Below are 18549 nucleotides of genomic sequence, written 5' to 3' on the forward strand. Positions count from 1 at the left end.
ACATTTTTTCCCATGGATAAAGTATATTTGATTTGATTTGATATAACTTTGAACACCTGCCCCTCTGAAGTTCTCTCTCTGTTGAAATGTCAGAGGCGCATTACTTGATAAAGGCCACATGTAAAGAACTGCAAATTTAAATCCCCTCCTTTCCACAAGGAGGCACCGAGTGGTGAATACTGCTAACACCTCCTACTACCTTATAGGCCGAGATCAGGCCTTTTGCCTCTTTGTTTCCTCACCTGTGCACCTGCACTGAGTGTTTGTTGGTGTCTGCCGTGTGTCTTTTGACCACTCTCCTTCCAACCTTTACATTTGCAGGTCAGTAAAATGTGATTTCATGTTCATTTCAACTGTGTCTTTTTACAGGAATGTGTTTTTAAATGATCATGATTCATGATCTATTCATTGAAAATCCATCTGAAAATGTTTTGTGTTCAAAGTTTTCTACACTAGTCTCATTGATAAAGTATTATAGGTTTGCATCATCACGTTGTAATAATTGTTAAGTGCAATGTCTCATAATATTATTTGTAATAATAGCCAGGGTCTCCTCTTCCTTCTCTCTTTCTCTTTTCTTATCTGTCTCTGTCTCTCTCTGTGTGTCTCTCTCTCTCTCTCTCTCTCTCTCTCTGTCTGTCTCTCTCTCTCTCTCTGTCTCTCTCTCTCTCTCTCTCATTTTCTCTCTTTCTCTCTCTCTCTGATGCTTCTGCTGATTTGTAGGTCATGTGTGAGCATCACAAATACACTGAGAGAGTGACTGAGCAGAGGACTTTTACCCTCTAGTGGTGAGCCTGGGGAAAGGCCTGTCAAACTCAGTTTGGAGAAGAAAAATATGAACGTCCAATTATCCCTGTTCAGTTGTGCATGGAGGTAGTGACCCAGTTGGAAATCAGTTTCAGATTTTCCAGATTTTGTACTTTATTCAGCAGATAGCCTCACACAGACAAACTGGCATATTCCCACTCCACTAAGTTTTCTTTTTCGGATGTCTGATGTCTGACTGATGTCACAAACAGCCCGGCAGAATAAAACGAGGAGACTGAATCAGACGCAGCATGTGGCATTACTGAGATGTTAGTGAGTGAGACATTCTTTATGGTAAATGTTTTAAGATGTCCACCATCCTCAAAATTTGTGCAACATTTTTCAAAAATGCATGACCCCTGGGTGCAAGTTACTTGTGCCATAAATTATTGATCATTGTAATTTAAATTCAACTGGGGGGGAAATACACACTGTCTTGCCCATTGCTGCATTTCAGTATTAATGATATCCATCTATATACATGATGCTTTGCAAACAAAAAAACCAAGACCAAAAAGGTCAATGAATAAAAGCAAAGCCATTAGAAAACATCAATGAAACATCGCTCTGTAAATATGTAATGGGAGTCCAACTATTCCATCATTAAAAGAACATTTTAAGAAGAAAAAACATGAGGATGATGAGAACTTGTGTTCTTATGAAGAAAATTTTTTATCCTCCTGATTTAATCGCCTGCAAGAGGAGCCGAAGGCAGCACAACCAGTATACACTTCTAAAAGAGATTTTCAAAACCTTAAGATAGGTGGGTGGCTGTGGCTCTGAAACCAGAGCGGGTCGTCCACTGTAACTAGAAGGTCAGTGATTCAATCCCTGGCTCCTCCATGGCAACGCTAGGCAAGAGACCAAACCCCAAATTTCTGACAGCTGTGCCGGCACTGTGTGATAGAAAGAAAGACAATGTTGAATGTGATTTCTATCGTAAAACACTTTGAGTGGTCAGTGAGACCAGGAAAGAATAATATGAACAGAGTCCATTTAGCTTAGCATTCTTTCAATTCATTGCATTTGAATCCATCTTTATTTTGAATCTTTTTAAGTTTTATTTTATTGCTTATTTTATTTCGGTATTATTAGTGTTGCATTTTTTGATGTATTACTGTAAGAAGCACCTTGTATTGCAACTTTATGCAAAACGCGCTATTTAGATAAAGTGTGATTTACTTCGCTTTCAGATGCAAATGCTGCTAATGTTGATAAATTATCAGCTGTTCTATCACAAAAAATACGCACAACACACATTGTGTCTATGTACTATCAGTTGGAAAAATCATTGTGAAGCACAGAAACAATCTAATTGGTTGAATTTAAAATGTTCATATATTTAACTACTAATTACCACAAATACATCAGTGTTGTCCCTGACAGTGCATAGTAGTGTTTTTATTTCTCACACATGCAACACAATCACACTTCTCACACACACATACGCACAATGGCATATGTTTAGAAAAACTGTCAACCGGCTCAATATTTCACGGTTTTCTCACTTGTCCATATTCCAACACTGAAGCTGTTACGATGTATTTGGAAAAGGCTGATCCCCCTGAGAAGGAAAAAGAAAAAATATTGAATTGAGCTGCGGTGTTTGTAACGCATGCCACCACTGCTTCATTATTTCCCATTAAAAAATAAACAGGGAAATCTCTCTGAGCCTGTGAGCGAGTGTGTGGGTGTGAAAAAGGGAGGCGAGAGAAAGATATGTCAAGGGACGGAAAGAAATAGAGACAAAGAGAGGGGAGCCAGGGAGGGAAAAGGTAGTATTTAAAATGAAGATGACACGTGGGAGAGTTTCCATTGTGGGCTCTCTGGGGATGGGAGTGACTTAACATTTTACAGCCTCATGTGAGGCGCAGACACACTGAGACATATGCCCCCCCCCCCCCCCACACACACACACACACGCACACACAGACACTCATACTCATAAGACAGCTCCATTTGGTTCAGGAAACAGATCAGAGACAATGTTCAGAGACAGATCTGAAGGCTTTCGTTTGAGGTGAAGGGAAGTGAAATAGAGCTCAGTGTTGAGTTTCACAATAATCAGGGGAACGTTTCTCTTCTGCAAATAATGACACACGGTGGCTGAGGTGTGTGTGAGAGAGAGAGAGAAAGAGAGAGGTTTAATTTCAACAACTGCATACTCATATCATCATGGGAGCGTTCCTTTATATGGTTTTTGTGTTTATATTGGAGTGTGAGTGTGTGTGTGTGAGTGTGTGTGTGTGTGTGTGTGTGTGTGTGTGTGTGTGTGTGTGTGTGTGTGTGCAGCACCACAGATTTAAAATTCATAGAAACCATCGACCCTTTCTGTACCTGTTTGCTTATTTTACTGTGACTATACATAAAACATGACAGATCTGCCCTTTAATTTCTTCACATTCCCACGATTCAATCTAAATTCTGCTGAAATGGTCACATCCCCACAGACGTCACAGTGCAAACGGAGATCTGAAACTACATACGATGTGTGCTACATTTTACACTGAGGGTATGTTGAACAGCTGCACAGCATTATATGTTCAAAAGGATCTTTTTTTTGTACTTTTAGATCATGGTTTAGGTTGGGCCTCTTAGTCCCAGTCGGGGGAGGCTGCAGCTTTTCTATGATACAGTGATGTTAACAGCTCAGGGAAGCCCTGTGTTATAAACAATGTGTTTCAATACATCCTCTGCACAAAGCCCAGTCAGTTAAGAGGGGATTCCCCTAGTTTGGGGTGGTTGAACCATGACTGAAAGAAGTGTGAGAGTCAACTCAATAGATGAAATGCAATATATGCAATAGCTGCACAGAAACAGAGCTGAACATGGTTTGTATGAAGAATAATTCATATGCAGTCACTTTTATCATTTATAGCTCTTGTTCTTTATGTTCCTGTCTTTATCTTTCTGCTTTTACTCACAGTACTTCCTTTTTAATTTGCTTTGTTTCCCCTTTATCTCTCTCTCTCTCTCTACACACACACACATATATATATGTATGTGTGAGTGTGTGTATGTGTGTTTGTTAAGAGAGACTTTATTGATCCCTCAAGGGGAAATTCTTTTTACACTAATTTTCATACATGCAGTTTTTAACCCTGAAACACAATCCCACACACACAAAGGGCTCATAGACATGCAAATGTGGAGAGAGATGGTGGAGTGGTGCACCAAATCAAATCCCTTGTTTGTTGAAAACCACCTTGTCAATGAATATGATTCTGATCTCAACAATCACAGAAGACATAATCAGAAAGACAGACAGATAGATCGATGGATACAAGAGCATAAGATTAATAAAAGGGTAAAATAGGTCTATAATAAGTCGACTGCAGTGAGATGAAAGTCGAGCCACCAGAACTACTACAAAGCTTTCACTGTAAAGTAATATGTGCTAATGGAGATATTGACAATACAATATTTTAAGTATTAGAATATAAAGGCAATATAACAAAAGGTTCTATACGGTTTTATAAATGGATATATTTCTTATGCTTTGCACACAGAGGTAAAACATGTAATCAATCTTTTCTGTTTATCAACTAATATGAATATTTTTTGCTTTCAGATAACTTTTGGCTTTATCTTACAGGACTATGAGCATTTTTGGTATAAGTGCACATGCTGAAGTAAAAAAAACTGGTAGTATATTATTTATATTTATTATATATGAACGATAAACACACAGTTCTGCAGCAGCAGCATGAATATGATGTATCTATATCATCTGTGTACACCTGCTCTGTGTGGCTCTGGGTTCAGGCAGCTGCAGGACACCACAGTGACCGCAGCACCACCTCCTGTTCTCCAGTGCAGAAGAAGGTCCACACACTGAAGGTGAACTTTACACACTGTGACTTTGTTCAAAGTTAAAACTGCTTCACCTCAAACTCAAGTCGCAGGGAAACGATTCAGCGTTTTGTTTTTCCCCCGAGTGACTGGCCTGGACACGTGTTGTCTGTGCTAGCCACAACAGGCTAACGCTAGCTTAAAAAACGTAGCTGCTAACTAATGAACCATTAGCAAACGTCGCTTTAGTTTTTGACGGTGAAACGCACAGAGGGCAGGTGATCGGTATCGAGCTGACTTGTTTCATTTATCTAGAAACGGTGTAAACTCTTGTGTGCGTCCTGGCTCAGAGAAATCAGGTGTTAGCATGCATTAGCAAGTTGTAATTGATTAGCCTCCATTAGCTGAGTGAACCTTTGGGTTAGCAACAGGTGTTGTGTTCAGCGGCAGCCAGGTCAAAGTGTGGGATACAATTCATGTTTAATTTTACAGTCACTTGTTGTAATGGTTTAATAATTTGTTCTTAGATTAAATATAACTATTAAATTTGCAAGATGACATTTTAAAAATTATTTTTTCCCCTCAAACTGTCTAAAATACTCACTTTTTTATAAGGAAAGTTTCCTTGAATCGAAACAAGAAAGAGAAAATAATCAGTTCATGTAACAGAAGTTAATAAAATGAAATAACACACAAATGAAAGTAAATAAATTGTGGTGATTTCTGTTTGGTGTTTTGTTGTGGTGTCTCTCCCCCTCCCCTTTTCTGTTTTTCTCAGTGCAGGTTGTGTGTGTGGCAAGGGGGCGTGGCTGGTTCCTGGCTGCAGCGACGAGGCGCACCTGATCTCTATCACCTCATCATCCCCACAATAAAAGCCTGGTCCTGACTCCACTCCTGTGCCAGATTATTCCGTCCCGTCCGGTATCTTCATGTGCTATCGATGTCCTCGACTCCCGTGTTCGTTTTCATGGATTTTCACTAACCCTCGTATCTCCTTCCTTCCACCCAGCCTTTCCGTGCGCCTCGCTGCTCCTCCATTCATCCTCGTCTCACCCTGGATCTTCGAGCCAGCCTGCACCCTGCCACCCCAGCCTGCTCCTGTTTTGTGTTCGTATAAATAAACTCTGTTAAACCGCAAAACCACCAGTCCGCGTCTGCTTTGGGGTCCAACTCAGTAACCAAGCCTAACAGAATAATCTGGCCAAAAATGGACCCCGCGGATGCGGAAAAACTCAGACAAGCTCTCTCGTCCCAAGGAACTCGTGTTGGGCAGCACGAGAGAGCCCTGAACGAGGTAATGGAGACTCTACAGAACCTTACCTCCAACGTGGCACTGATCGGTGGCCGCATGGAACAGCTCACTACTCACCTCTCCACGCTGACGACTCCGGCGCTCGCTCCCGCTCCCGCTCCAGTTCCAGCATCTCCACCAGCAGCTTCTCCGGTCGCTCTTCCCACACAGCCCCGGGAACCGTTCATCCCCACACCCGCCAGGTTTGCAGGGCAGTTAGGCTCAGGTAGACAATTCCTCCATCAGTGCAGCCTCGTATTCGACCAGCAGCCGTTAACATACTCCACAGACAAGTCGCGGATTGCCTTCGTCATGAGTTTGTTGTCGGAGAGAGCCGCGGCTTGGGCTGTTGCCATTTCCCGCAGCAATTCGCCGATTTGTTTTTCTTTTTCCTCGTTCACCGAGGAATTCCTAAAAGTTTTTGACCATCCTCTGCGTAGTAAGGAGGCCAGTAGCCGGCTCCTTTCTCTTCGTCAGGGAGAGAGATCCGTGGCGGACCACTCGATCGACTTCCGCATTCTAGCGATCGATAGTGGCTGGGATGAGCAAGCGCTTCAGGGGGTTTTTCTCCGGGGATTAAGGGACGAGCTGAGGGATGAGTTGGCCGCTCGTGACGAGACGACCTCTCTAGATGAGTTGTTTTCATTAGCTACACGTTTAGATAATCGTCTCCGCGAGCGGCGCAGGGAGAGATCCGGTAGGGCGAGCCATACCCCTCCCGTGATGCGGACAATGAGCCCTCACCATCGGGGGCTTGCGCCCTCTCCGCTGCCGACGTCCTCCTCGAACAGGATTCCTCCTGGATCTACACCTGCTCTCCTCGACATCGAGGAACCTATGCACCTGGGGAGGATGAGACTCACACCTACGGAGCGTCAACGTCGCCATCTCCTTGGACTCTGCCTTTACTGTGGCCTGGACGGTCATCGGATTACGCTCTGCCCATCTCGGCCAAAAGGGGGGGCTCACCAGCCACAAGAGGAGCACTGGTGAGCCATTCTGCTGTTGTTTCGTCTCCTCCTCGCCTGTCTCTGCAAGGTACTGTGTCTTGGGATCAGACCTCCCTTCCGTTGTCTATTTTAGTTGATTCTGGGGCAGATGACAATTTTATTGACTCCGAACTGGTTACCCAGTCCAAAATTCCCTCTCAGCTCCTGCCGCAGCCTAAGAGGGTGTTCGCCCTGGATGGTAGACTCCTAGCTAAGGTTACTCATCGCACTATTCCCATTTCCCTTCAGCTCTCCGGAAATCATCACGAAGCAATATCTTTTTATGTTATCCCATCTCCGGTTTCCCCAGTAGTGTTAGGTCTCCCTTGGTTAAAACTTCACAATCCTCACATTGACTGGTCCTCCTCCTCCATCACTAATTGGAGTTCATTTTGTCACTCTCACTGTCTACACTCCGCCTTTCCTTCCACTCTGACTACCGCACCTTCTCCGCCCACGCCAGTGGATCTCAGTTTGGTTCCTGCCGAATACCATCACCTCCAGGAGGTATTCAGTAAGGAGTTAGCAGTAGCTCTTCCTCCCCATAGACCTTATGACTGCAGTATAGATCTGCTACCTGGCGCCCCTTTTCCTTCCAGTAAAATGTATAATTTATCTAGACCAGAGAGAGAGGCCATGGAGACCTATATCACAGACTCATTGGCTACAGGACTTATTCGTCCTTCTTCTTCACCATTGGGGGCAGGGTTTTTTTTTGTGGAGAAGAAGGACAAATCACTTCGCCCGTGCATTGATTTTAGGGGCCTCAATGATATCACGGTCAAGAACAAATATCCCCTCCCACTCATTGACTCTGCCTTCGGTCCCCTGCATAAGGCCACTATATTCTCCAAGTTGGACCTTCGCAACGCTTACCACTTAGTGAGAATTAGAGAAGGGGACGAGTGGAAGACGGGGTTTAACACTCCCCTGGGACACTTTGAATATATGGTTATGCCTTTCGGCCTCACTAATGCCCCTGCCGTGTTTCAGACTCTCATTAATGATGTGTTGAGAGATATGCTCAACAGTTTTGTGTTTGTATACCTTGATGACATTTTGATTTTTTCACGTACCACTCAGGAGCACATTCAACACGTGAACATTGTATTGAAAAGACTCCTAGAAAACAGACTATATGTTAAAGCGGAGAAATGTAACTTTCATGTATCCTCTGTGAGCTTCTTGGGATTTATTGTGGAGAAAGGGCAAATCAAGACCGACCCTGCCAAGGTTAAGGCAGTGGCCGAATGGCCCACTCCTACATCAAGGAAGCAACTACAGAGATTTCTCGGGTTTGCCAATTTTTACCGTAGGTTCATCCGAGACTACAGCAGAGTTGCTACACCCCTCACCAGGCTCACATCGGTTAAGGTTCCTTTTGTGTGGTCACAGGCAGCCGAGGTGGCGTTCTCCAGACTCAAAGTACTATTTTCCTCTGCTCCTGTATTAATTCACCCGGATCCTGCTCTCCAGTTCATTGTGGAGGTGGATGCTTCCGACTCCGGGGTGGGGGCCGTGCTCTCTCAGCGCACCACCACGGACCTGAAGCAGCACCCTTGTGCCTTTTTCTCCCGCCAGCTCTCCCCGGCGGAAAAGAACTACGATGTGGGGAACCGGGAGCTGTTGGCGGTCGTCCTGGCCCTGCAGGAATGGAGGCACTGGCTTGAGGGTTCTACTCACCCGTTTATTGTTTGGTCTGACCATAAGAACCTGTCCTACCTGCGCACTGCCCGCAGGCTCAACTCGCGCCAGGCTCGGTGGGCGTTGTTCCTCGGGCGGTTCAACTTCACCCTCACCTACCGTCCGGGGTCGAGGAACATAAAGCCTGATGCCCTGTCACGTCAGTTTGCCCCTCCGGTTGAGGACACGTCTGGGAGCACCATACTACCATCTTCCTGTGTGGTGGGAGCAGCAGGTTGGGAGATTGAAGGTGTGGTCCAGGGGGCCCAGAGGGATCAGCCTGTCCCAGAAGGATGTCCACCCAACAGGTTGTTTGTTCCCCCGTCTGTCAGATCCCCAGTCCTTCAGTGGGGACATTCGTCCCGGATCTCCTGTCATCCTGGATGTCGCCGTACCCTGAACCTGCTGCAGCAACGCTTCTGGTGGCCCTCCATGGTGGCGGATACCAAGGCGTTTGTCGCCGCCTGTTCTGTCTGCGCCCGGAGCAAGGCGTCCCATCAGGCTCCTGCGGGATTGCTGCGCCCCCTGCCCGTCCCTCACCGCCCCTGGTCGCATATAGCGGTGGATTTTATCACAGGCCTACCCCCCTCTGAAGGGAACACCGTTATCCTGACCATAGTTGACCGATTTTCCAAATCGGCTCATTTTATTCCGCTCTCGAAGCTTCCATCCGCCCTCGAGACCGCCAACCTACTGGTCACTCATGTGTTCCGGATACATGGCATCCCCATGGACATCGTGTCGGACAGGGGGCCACAGTTCTCAGCCAGGACCTGGAAGGCGTTTTGCCAGGCGTTGGGGGCGTCGGCCAGCCTATCGTCAGGATACCATCCGCAGACCAACGGCCAGACAGAACGGGCCAATCAGGATCTGGGGGCGGCCCTGCGCTGCGTGACAGCACAACACCCGGCTTCCTGGGCCATCCACCTTCCCTGGGTCGAATATGCCCACAACTCCCTGGTCTGCTCTGCCACAGGGATGTCTCCCTTCATGGCCGCCAATGGCTTCCAGCCTCCACTCTTCCCAGCCCAGGAGACTGACGTGGCAGTTCCATCCGTCCAGGCACACCTCCGACGCGCTCGTCGGGTCTGGCGCGAGGCTCGGGCAGCACTCATCCGCACCACCGCCCGCAATCAGCGATTGGCCGATCGACATCGCACCCCTGCTCCTGTGTACCTGCCAGGTCAAAAGGTCTGGTTGTCGTCGCGGGATCTACCCCTCCAGACGGAGTCCCGAAAGTTGACCCCCAGGTACATTGGACCGTATGAGGTCGATCGGGTCATTAACCCATGTGTGGTGAGACTCAAGCTTCCCCCTTCATTAAGGATCCACCCTGCTTTCCACGTCTCTCTCCTCAAGCCAGTGTCCTCTAGCCCTCTAAGCCCTCCGGCCGAGCCCCCTCCACCCACCCTGGTAATAGACAACCATCCGGCCTACACGGTAAGGGCGGTTTTGGATGTACGTCGGCGAGGGCGGGGCTACCAATATCTGGTGGATTGGGTGGGGTATGGGCCGGAGGAACGTCAATGGGTCTCCCGTGCTTTTATTCTTGACCCCACTATCCTCACTGACTTTTACACTCGTTTCCCGGACAAGCCTGGTGGACCGCCAAGAGGCGGTTCTTGAGGGGGGGGTACTGTGGTGATTTCTGTTTGGTGTTTTGTTGTGGTGTCTCTCCCCCTCCCCTTTTCTGTTTTTCTCAGTGCAGGTTGTGTGTGTGGCAAGGGGGCGTGGCTGGTTCCTGGCTGCAGCGACGAGGCGCACCTGATCTCTATCACCTCATCATCCCCACAATAAAAGCCTGGTCCTGACTCCACTCCTGTGCCAGATTATTCCGTCCCGTCCGGTATCTTCATGTGCTATCGATGTCCTCGACTCCCGTGTTCGTTTTCATGGATTTTCACTAACCCTCGTATCTCCTTCCTTCCACCCAGCCTTTCCGTGCGCCTCGCTGCTCCTCCATTCATCCTCGTCTCACCCTGGATCTTCGAGCCAGCCTGCACCCTGCCACCCCAGCCTGCTCCTGTTTTGTGTTCGTATAAATAAACTCTGTTAAACCGCAAAACCACCAGTCCGCGTCTGCTTTGGGGTCCAACTCAGTAACCAAGCCTAACATAAATGTTCTTAAAATGCTCTAGGAGATTAAACAGATACTGATGCTGCTGCATGTCTGATCTCAGGTAAGATATTTCCCCAATTTTGGGAACAAGTAGAAACTCCTCAGGCTGAAAAGACATTTAATTGACTTGTTTAAAGTTAACATCTCTGTAAAGTGGATCGTGGTCTGTGAGATTCAGCGTTAGCTTTCAGTGACAGGCTTCATCAAAACTATATGACGTGAACATTATGTTAGTGCTGTTGAATTGCAGAAAATTAACACCAAACATAATGTATGAGTAAATATCATCTCCTGAGTCTGACACACCATCATAACTCATAATCAGTCTATCACACTGATGTCCATTTATATTTAGTAGATTAATGCATAAGACAAACAAAAGACTGGAATAATCGAAATTCAAGTGACTGTTAAAAGTGGAATACTGTTGAACAATTGTAAAATCAGGCATTTTATTGATTTTGACAAACTTAAAACAACACACAACTTTTATGTTATCATCCATTTTTCTACAGGTTGCCTGAAAATCATGGAGGACCAAGAAGCATATGATTACAGGCCAAGAAGATGTACTGCCAGTTTTCAGTCTCAGCCAGACTTTGAGTCAAGCTTGCAGTTTGATCAACCAGTTTACAGCGGTGCTTCTATGCTGAGGTAACATTAAAAATGTGTTGAATGCCTTTTACAGTAACTCTGCAAAGACAAACAGCTTAGTGATAATTGTACATTTGGTTAAGAAATATATTCCTTGTAGCCTCCTGGTCTCATAATCGATAGAAATAGTTCAGCACATCACAGCGGTGACCTATTAATCCATTCTTCAAACATTTCAAATGAACTGTCACAATTATCTCTCTCCCATTGGTACAAACTTAAACATTATCTGTGTCGCTTCAGCAAAAATCATTAGCAGTGCACTTTAATGCTCAGGCCAATAAAACCAAACAGTGGCTGTTCTATTCACAGTAAGTTGTCTTTTATTGTGTCACGGCTGCTTGTTACTGAGGTTTCAGAGCAGGCAGATGAGGAGCCTGCTGCTGAGTGTGTCCACACACACTGTCAGTTACTGGAACTCATTAAAGAGTGCACCCATAGTTCCAGGACTGTGGACAACCCAGTGGCTCATTTGGTTGTGACAACCTTCATGTGCTTGGTTTCAAGTACAGAAGATGATTAATTGACTGTTGAGCCTTTGAAGAATCCCATACTCTTGAATTTCAACCTAAAACCAAATGCTTGGTTTCTGCTTGGCGACCTTCATCTAGATGTTTTTTCATGTGTGGGAAGCATATTTGAAATGTTGCAACCACATTTGATTAGAAATGCTTAAATGTTTGATTTTACATCCTATTTAACCATTGAGCTACTGTGTTGATGTTGTGATACTTTGGTACCTGCAAATGTTTCTAGCCCTCTCAAGAACGATGCATATGCCTGTGGAGACTATGACCAGGCTGAAGAGGTGTCACTTTCTCAAGAGAGTGACAGATTCAGAATAGGGAAGGCCTCCAGCCCCAAACCGAAGGATCGACTTGGTTCCTGCGACTTCCAGTTGGAAGATGAGGTAAATAAATGGAAAGAGTGAATGTCTGAATTTCCCAACATTTTATTTGCTGTTTTATATCCAAACAAATGTAAGGGGTTATTGTTTAATGTCCAGGGCCTTTCTGTGTAGAGTTTGCATGTTCCCCCCCATGCCTGCGTCTTCTCAGGGTACTCCAGCTTCCTCCTAGAGTCCAAAGACTTGCAGGTTAGCTTAATTGGACTGTCTAAATTAGCCCTGTGATACTGGCGACCTGTCCAGGGTATACCCCCACCACTCATATGTCGGGAGGGATAAACTCCAGCCCCCTGCCACCCTCAATGTACAAGCAGTATAGATTATGGATGGATGGTTATTGCTTCACCTACAAATCTGATTACAAAAATGACAAGCTGATAGCAGCTGCCACTCTGTCAGCTTGTCACCTCCAGTAGCTAATATTTGAGGATGAATACCTAATATACATCTATGTCGTATGTAATTATGTGCCTTACGCAGAAGGTGTCCTTCACTCAAAACCTGTGATGATGTAGGGATAAATGATCGAGATTACATCAAGGTGAAATCTCAACATCTGTGATAGTTAACGGCAGATTACTGGCACAGAACAGCAGTGTATGATGTCATTCCTGGAGGGGTTGAAAAGCCATCTGCAGCCACCCACCTTGTCTACTAAGCTACGAACAACAGAAATACATTCTCAGTGTCTCAGATTACACAGCCCATCTCACCTCCCAACAGCATGTTTACATGTGCTGTGTCTTCACATGCTTTAAATTAACATTATAGAAAGGGAAGCCCCAGTTTTGACAGTTTTCTTTTTTTTGTTGTGTTTAAGGATGAAGTCTCAGATGATGAGCCAACTGTCTTCTCCCTCCCTGGTATGTCATCTGGTGAAAGCGTAACCCTGGAAGAAGAGATCATCTTGGACCAGATCGAAGACAATTGCACAAAGCCTGAAGGTGCAGTAGACGTCAGCATTCAAAATCCTTTTCTACTTTGGATATGCCAAAAAATACATATTTCCATTGCTTCAAACATCATGAATTTTCTATGTAGTATGTTAAAAAAGTTCAGTGGAGCCGCAAACAGAGCTCTGCAGCTTGTCCAGAATTTTGCTGCCTGTCTGGTATAACCAATCTTTTACACTAACCCTTCAAAAAAGTTTGGATGTATTTGACAATTTGCAATGTATTCAAACACCCCCGACAAGGTTGAACACGTTGCTCAGCTCGTCAGTGGTGCCTCCGCTGCTGTGTCACCTGGGTGAGATCACTTATCTCTTATCATTCAGGGCTAAGTGATAGTGCTACTGGAATCCTATTGCAGCTTCTGTCCAAGTTCAACTCTGCTGCTACTGAAGTTCACAGAGCATTGAAGAACTTCTCCCTCTTACCTCAAAGCCACAGTCAAACTCTGTCACCTGGACGAATAACTCTTCTCTATCCTGGCCACACTGAAGTAGCATTAACTCCCGACTGCTAGCTGCCACTTTCTTATTTTTTCTTCCAGTCTGGCAAAGTGAGTGGCACAAGAAACACATGGCAGCAATAAGTAGTGAGAAGTTTGACAGCCTCCTGAAGATGTTTCCTGAATTCCAAGACTGCAAGAGCTACATGGCTGCATTCGTTTTAATTAGGGGTAAGATCATTGTACACCTTGGGTCAGTAAAATATCTTCTTTATTGAACAACCAGTTTATTTTTCATGTTTTTATAATTTTTTAAATGTAAGCACCATATATCTGCACTGCAATAGAGAACAAAAAACTCAATATTACAGTCTATAAATTCAACACATTTAAACAGAGCCGTGGCATATTAAATGGCTAGACATGCTCATTTAGCATTCTAGTACTGATCCTGAAGTTTTCCAAGCATGAAAACAAATGTCATGGTCAATTGTAGGATATCACACGTTAAACAGCTATTTTCTTTCATATGATGTTGCAGCCAGTTAATTTTCTTTTATTTCTTATCAAGAAATCCTGATTGATTGTGACTGGCAAGTTTTCAGTCACAAGGCTGTTTGAATGGAGACTGATGGCATATAAATGATATTTCACTCTTGCTTGCTTCTAGCTCTTATGTGTTCAATCCAGGCTTTTGTTAAACATGTCCGTCAGTTAAATGCCCTTCACATGTACGTCTCCATAGCATATCTCAAACATTAACTAAAGCAAAAGGGTAATGTAACATTGAATGAGAAATAGTTTCCTCTACAGAAGTGTTGGATACTGCAGGTCAACCCTGTGAGCATTACAAGGTGGTGGCATTGGGAGCTGGACGTTCAGGCTCCACCGAGTGGCTTGGCTACAATGGGACGATGGTCCATGACTGCCACGCCATTGTCATCACCAGGCGTGCTCTCCTAAGGTATGAACTACTAATATGAATTATGACCTCCACCTTTTTATAAAAATCTGAAGTCTATACAGGCCAAAGGGACATTTTCATGTGGTATCCATTATTTTATTTCAAATAAAACGTCCAGAAACTCTCCAGATACTTGTGGATCTTGACTGTAGTTACATGTTGAATTTTTGAAATGCTGGAACAGGAAATGCCCCCATTTCTAATTTTTGAAATCTTAACTTTAAATGCTAGTAAATGTGTAATGCATTTTTCTCGTTTGATATTAAAGATGAAGTCATGACGCGTGTTTTCCTTACATGTTAAAATAGCTGATTTTCTTGGAAATGCTGGTGTGGCTCAAATTGAAATGTGTACTTTGTGCTGTGTTTGTGCTCAGGTTTCTGTACAAGCAGGTTCTTCTCTTCTTTGATGCTGATCCAAATGCCAAGGAGAACTGCATTTTTGAGAGCAGTGCAGACAGCCATCAGCTTCAGCTCAAACCCAAGATCAGCCTGCACCTCTACACCAATCAGTGTCCCGACGGATCCGCTAAGGACTTCTGCTTCAAGTTCAGCACTCTAAATGATAGGAACTGGAAATTGAATTGTGTTTTTGATTTAATTTATATTTATTGTCTTGGTATACGTTTACCTCGGCTGGTATGGATATTACTTACAAACCTATAAAATGCAATGTCATGTTCTGCTCAGGGGCTCTGTGAACAACTCTTGGACGACATTGAAGCTGCTGTATCACGCCAAAGGCCAGCTGGTCCCTATAGTCTACCTTGAACCGAGTATCTGGGGCGCCAAAGTCTGCTGCATGTCCGGAAGTGACAAGCTGTGTCGCTGGTCTTTCACTGGGGTTCAGGGTGCATTACTGAGCCACTTCATTCAGCCTCTCTACATCAGCAGCATGGTGCTCGGTAAAAAGTCTCAAAGCAATTGATCAGCATCTTTGGAGTCATTTTTTTAATTTGCTTTCTTGCCTTAAGAGTTGGTTTATTCAAGTCTACATCTGGATGCTAAACAGCAGGTTCCTGGTCCAAGCCAAGAAGTGGTCTGTTAGATGTTACAACTAAGCTAAATGTCAAACGTGGACGGACATGAGTGGTGTCCTTCATTTCGTCTAAAACTGTGTAACTCTCCCTTGAAATCCAATTGTAAGTGAAGTTAGCTGAAGGTGGTGTTTTGTAAGCGTAGCAAATTGATATTTTATATCATAGTGGTAAGATTTCTCAACACAACTTATGAATAGACAGTTATCAGTTGTTGTACAGATTGTATGTGGGTTGATCACCTGTGTCCTTGTAAACCCCTTGAAACATACTGAAATCTGTGCTGATTTCAGGCGGCCAGAAGCTCATTAACGAAGAGGTGTCTGATGTCACCAATGTGGATGGTGATAAATGGGAGGAATTTCTGCCGCCACCCTACAAGAAACACAACATGGTCTGCCTCTGTGGCGACTACGTGGGGCCTGTTGTGACCTTGTCCCAGAACGACAACCTCAGCATCAATTGGTGCCTTGGTGACAAGGATATTGAAGTTCTGGACAGTCGCAAGGGCTACATTGTTGAAGGGTAAGATGTAGATGCTCTGCACACTGTCTTTTAGAATATAGTTACCTTAGGAAGTGGATAAAATGTGCAGGAAGCTGACTCTGCATTTAAAATGTGGGACCAGTGTAATGTCCTGTTCACCCCTTGCAGAGAGTCTGGAGCTGACTGTACCTTACCTCATCCTCGCTCCTTCCATCCATGGATATAGCAGAATTGCTTCCAGAGCCCGCAGCACTTTGTTTGTCAGATCAGTGAGGTCTCCGGCTCTCGCCATCTCTTGGCTTTGGAGCTGCAGACATCCACTGATGTCCAGTAACTAGAGTGTGACACAGATGCAGCTCTCACTGGAGGCTGTGTTTTCCTTGAGTGGAGATTACAGGCAAAAATAGATTTGCGATCCTGCTCAGTGTTGCTGCATATGTCAGCCTCTGTCCTGCAGCCTGAACTGTTCTTTTTTTAAGCGACACCATGGGTTAAAGTGTCAGTTTGAGGTTTTGTAGCATGTTCCTCAACAATAAGTGGAAAATAGAAAAACAGGTGAAGAGGAGCAAGAACACCTAAACTGAAAAACATTAGAGCATGAAAATGAAAGCCAATTATTCCTCACTTCTTTCAGCTTGATTTTCAACTGTGAGGCAATAAATAGTTTGCCACAACATTTGGCTTGCACCCACATTTCTTGAATTCTGCTCAAAAAAATCGTTTATGTGGAAAATATGTTGGTAAAAAAAATAAAGGAGTAAACTGGAAAACTGGAGACAGTGTATTGATTAAAGAACAGACCTTGAAGTATTTTAAAATCAGTCAGCCATCTGCTAATATCAGCTTCTGTCACTGCTGTTACACCAATAACAATGGGTTTCTTACATCCCTGCTCCACTCCCCACAGTCCTTTACCAGGGTTCAGCCTTTGGGAATGGGTTTGCAGCAATAGTAAAGTCTTCAGTAAATCCTGATGTTGTATCCAGAATTTAAACGAATAGCACTGGATGTGGAATCGTCACTAAGAACAAGTTAATAAAATGACCTAAAATCCCTAGAAGCAGTGCTGAAATAAACCCACATCTATTTTTACAGTTTCTGGTCTGCAAGTTAATACTCAAAGGGTGACCGACCAAAGTCCCTCACTGGGACTGGGATCCAAGACAAACAACATAACTATAGTGATTTATGTTTTTCTTATTTCCCAGCTCTCCCTGTATGAGTGGGCCTGGCTTTTCCAGCAGGCTCTGCAAGAGAGCGTTCTACAATTACTTCCTAGGAGTTGCAGAGCTGAGCGGGCAAAGCTATCTGCTGGAGTTTCCCACCTACCACAGCGCCAAGGTGTGTGTCAGTGTTACATTGTTACATCAAAGCTCATTTTGAAGTTGTGGCACTGTAGAGCTCATCAGACGTGGCAATGGTGAACATGCAGTGCTTTCTGCAGCCGCTGTGGTCGCATATTGTTGTTAATGGCTTGTTGGCTCTTTTATAGGTGGAAGCCGAAGTCTACCAGACGGTCAAAAATCTTGTCAAGCAACAGTTTGCAAACATCAACGTAGGTCCGTGGAATTCAAAAGAGATGGTGGATTGCTTTCATGCTTGAACTCTTTTTTTCTTCTTCATCCAGAAGCTTGCCATGTTGAAGTTTATCCAAGTTCCTCTCGAGATTTTGTTCAGTGTTGTTCTGGAGTCAAAACATCCTTTAAAGTTATTTTATATATATTTTTATGTAGAGCGTTGGTGTTGTTTTCTGTTTGTGTAGGTGTGAAAAATAAACCAGACCTTAGCGCACCACAGTGAAGTAGTCAGTTTGAATGAGTTGTGGGTGGAATCACGCAGCTTTACAGGCTAAAGCTCAAGGGAAACATTTTCCTCGTCCTGTCAAACAGGATTGAGCGACATTTTCACCCTGTCGTTCTGTAGCCAAAAGGTCAACAACACAGCAAGTTGTGTTAAAGTGCTGAACAAATTACACAATCAATCGCTGGTATGAAGAACCATTATGAACAGGTAAATATCTTGTTTTAGAATTTAGTGATTCATTAAATTTATTGTATGATTTAATGTGGGTTAAGATTTCAAATCATCAGCTGAAGAACCACAGATGTGTTCAAAGTTAAAGGTTTCAACTGCTGAATGTCCTCTGTCATAACACTCACAGACCACTTTAGCAGGTGTGTTTGTTCAATACTCAAAGTATTAGAAACACACTTTAACACAAGGCTTTCTAAAGCACCACGAGTAAGACCTCAGTCATGAATATAAAGTACAATTATCACAAAGCTGTTGGTTTGTGATAGATCAATAGATGGTACAGGTGTACCTAATAAAGTGACCAGTGTGTGAATATCGATCTAAGTTTGAAAACGTCATCTGTCGAAACGGCAATGAACCTCAGATGGGACATAAAGTACAAAATGACAAATTAT

At 44.3% G+C, this 18549-nt stretch overlaps 1 protein-coding gene across 3 annotated transcripts; it reads left to right on the forward strand.

Moving 5' to 3' along the window:
• The first annotated feature begins 205 nt into the window (after positions 1–205).
• Positions 206–17916, forward strand: adad2 (adenosine deaminase domain containing 2). Of its 3 annotated transcripts, none has more exons than XM_020097030.2 (12): positions 253–321; positions 4573–4647; positions 11197–11335; positions 12092–12245; positions 13063–13186; positions 13737–13865; positions 14436–14598; positions 14975–15145; positions 15288–15502; positions 15928–16159; positions 17329–17461; positions 17613–17916. In XM_020097030.2, exons 3-12 carry the CDS (start codon positions 11211–11213, stop codon positions 17721–17723), a joined length of 1557 nt encoding a protein of 518 aa, XP_019952589.2. In that variant the 5' UTR covers positions 253–321; positions 4573–4647; positions 11197–11210; the 3' UTR covers positions 17724–17916. The 3 variants fall into 3 exon arrangements, with proteins under 3 accessions (XP_019952590.2, XP_019952589.2, XP_019952591.2); XM_020097032.2 differs by having other exon boundaries at positions 255–321; positions 14448–14598; XM_020097031.2 differs by lacking the exon at positions 4573–4647 and having other exon boundaries at positions 206–321.
• The last annotated feature ends 633 nt before the right edge of the window (positions 17917–18549 follow it).

Source organism: Paralichthys olivaceus, chromosome 15 (genome assembly GCF_024713975.1).
Source record: "Paralichthys olivaceus isolate ysfri-2021 chromosome 15, ASM2471397v2, whole genome shotgun sequence".
Classification (NCBI taxonomy): domain Eukaryota; kingdom Metazoa; phylum Chordata; class Actinopteri; order Pleuronectiformes; family Paralichthyidae; genus Paralichthys; species Paralichthys olivaceus.

Bases quoted from the DNA above. Each gene is read 5' to 3' on its own strand.
- adad2 (XM_020097031.2), top strand. From the start codon at position 11,211: ATGGAGGACCAAGAAGCATATGATTACAGGCCAAGAAGATGTACTGCC. The intron at 13,187-13,736 runs GTGCAGTAGACG...TTTTTCTTCCAG, and splicing joins CAATTGCACAAAGCCTGAAG to TCTGGCAAAGTGAGTGGCAC. The intron at 17,462-17,612 runs GTGTGTGTCAGT...GCTCTTTTATAG, and splicing joins CCACCTACCACAGCGCCAAG to GTGGAAGCCGAAGTCTACCA.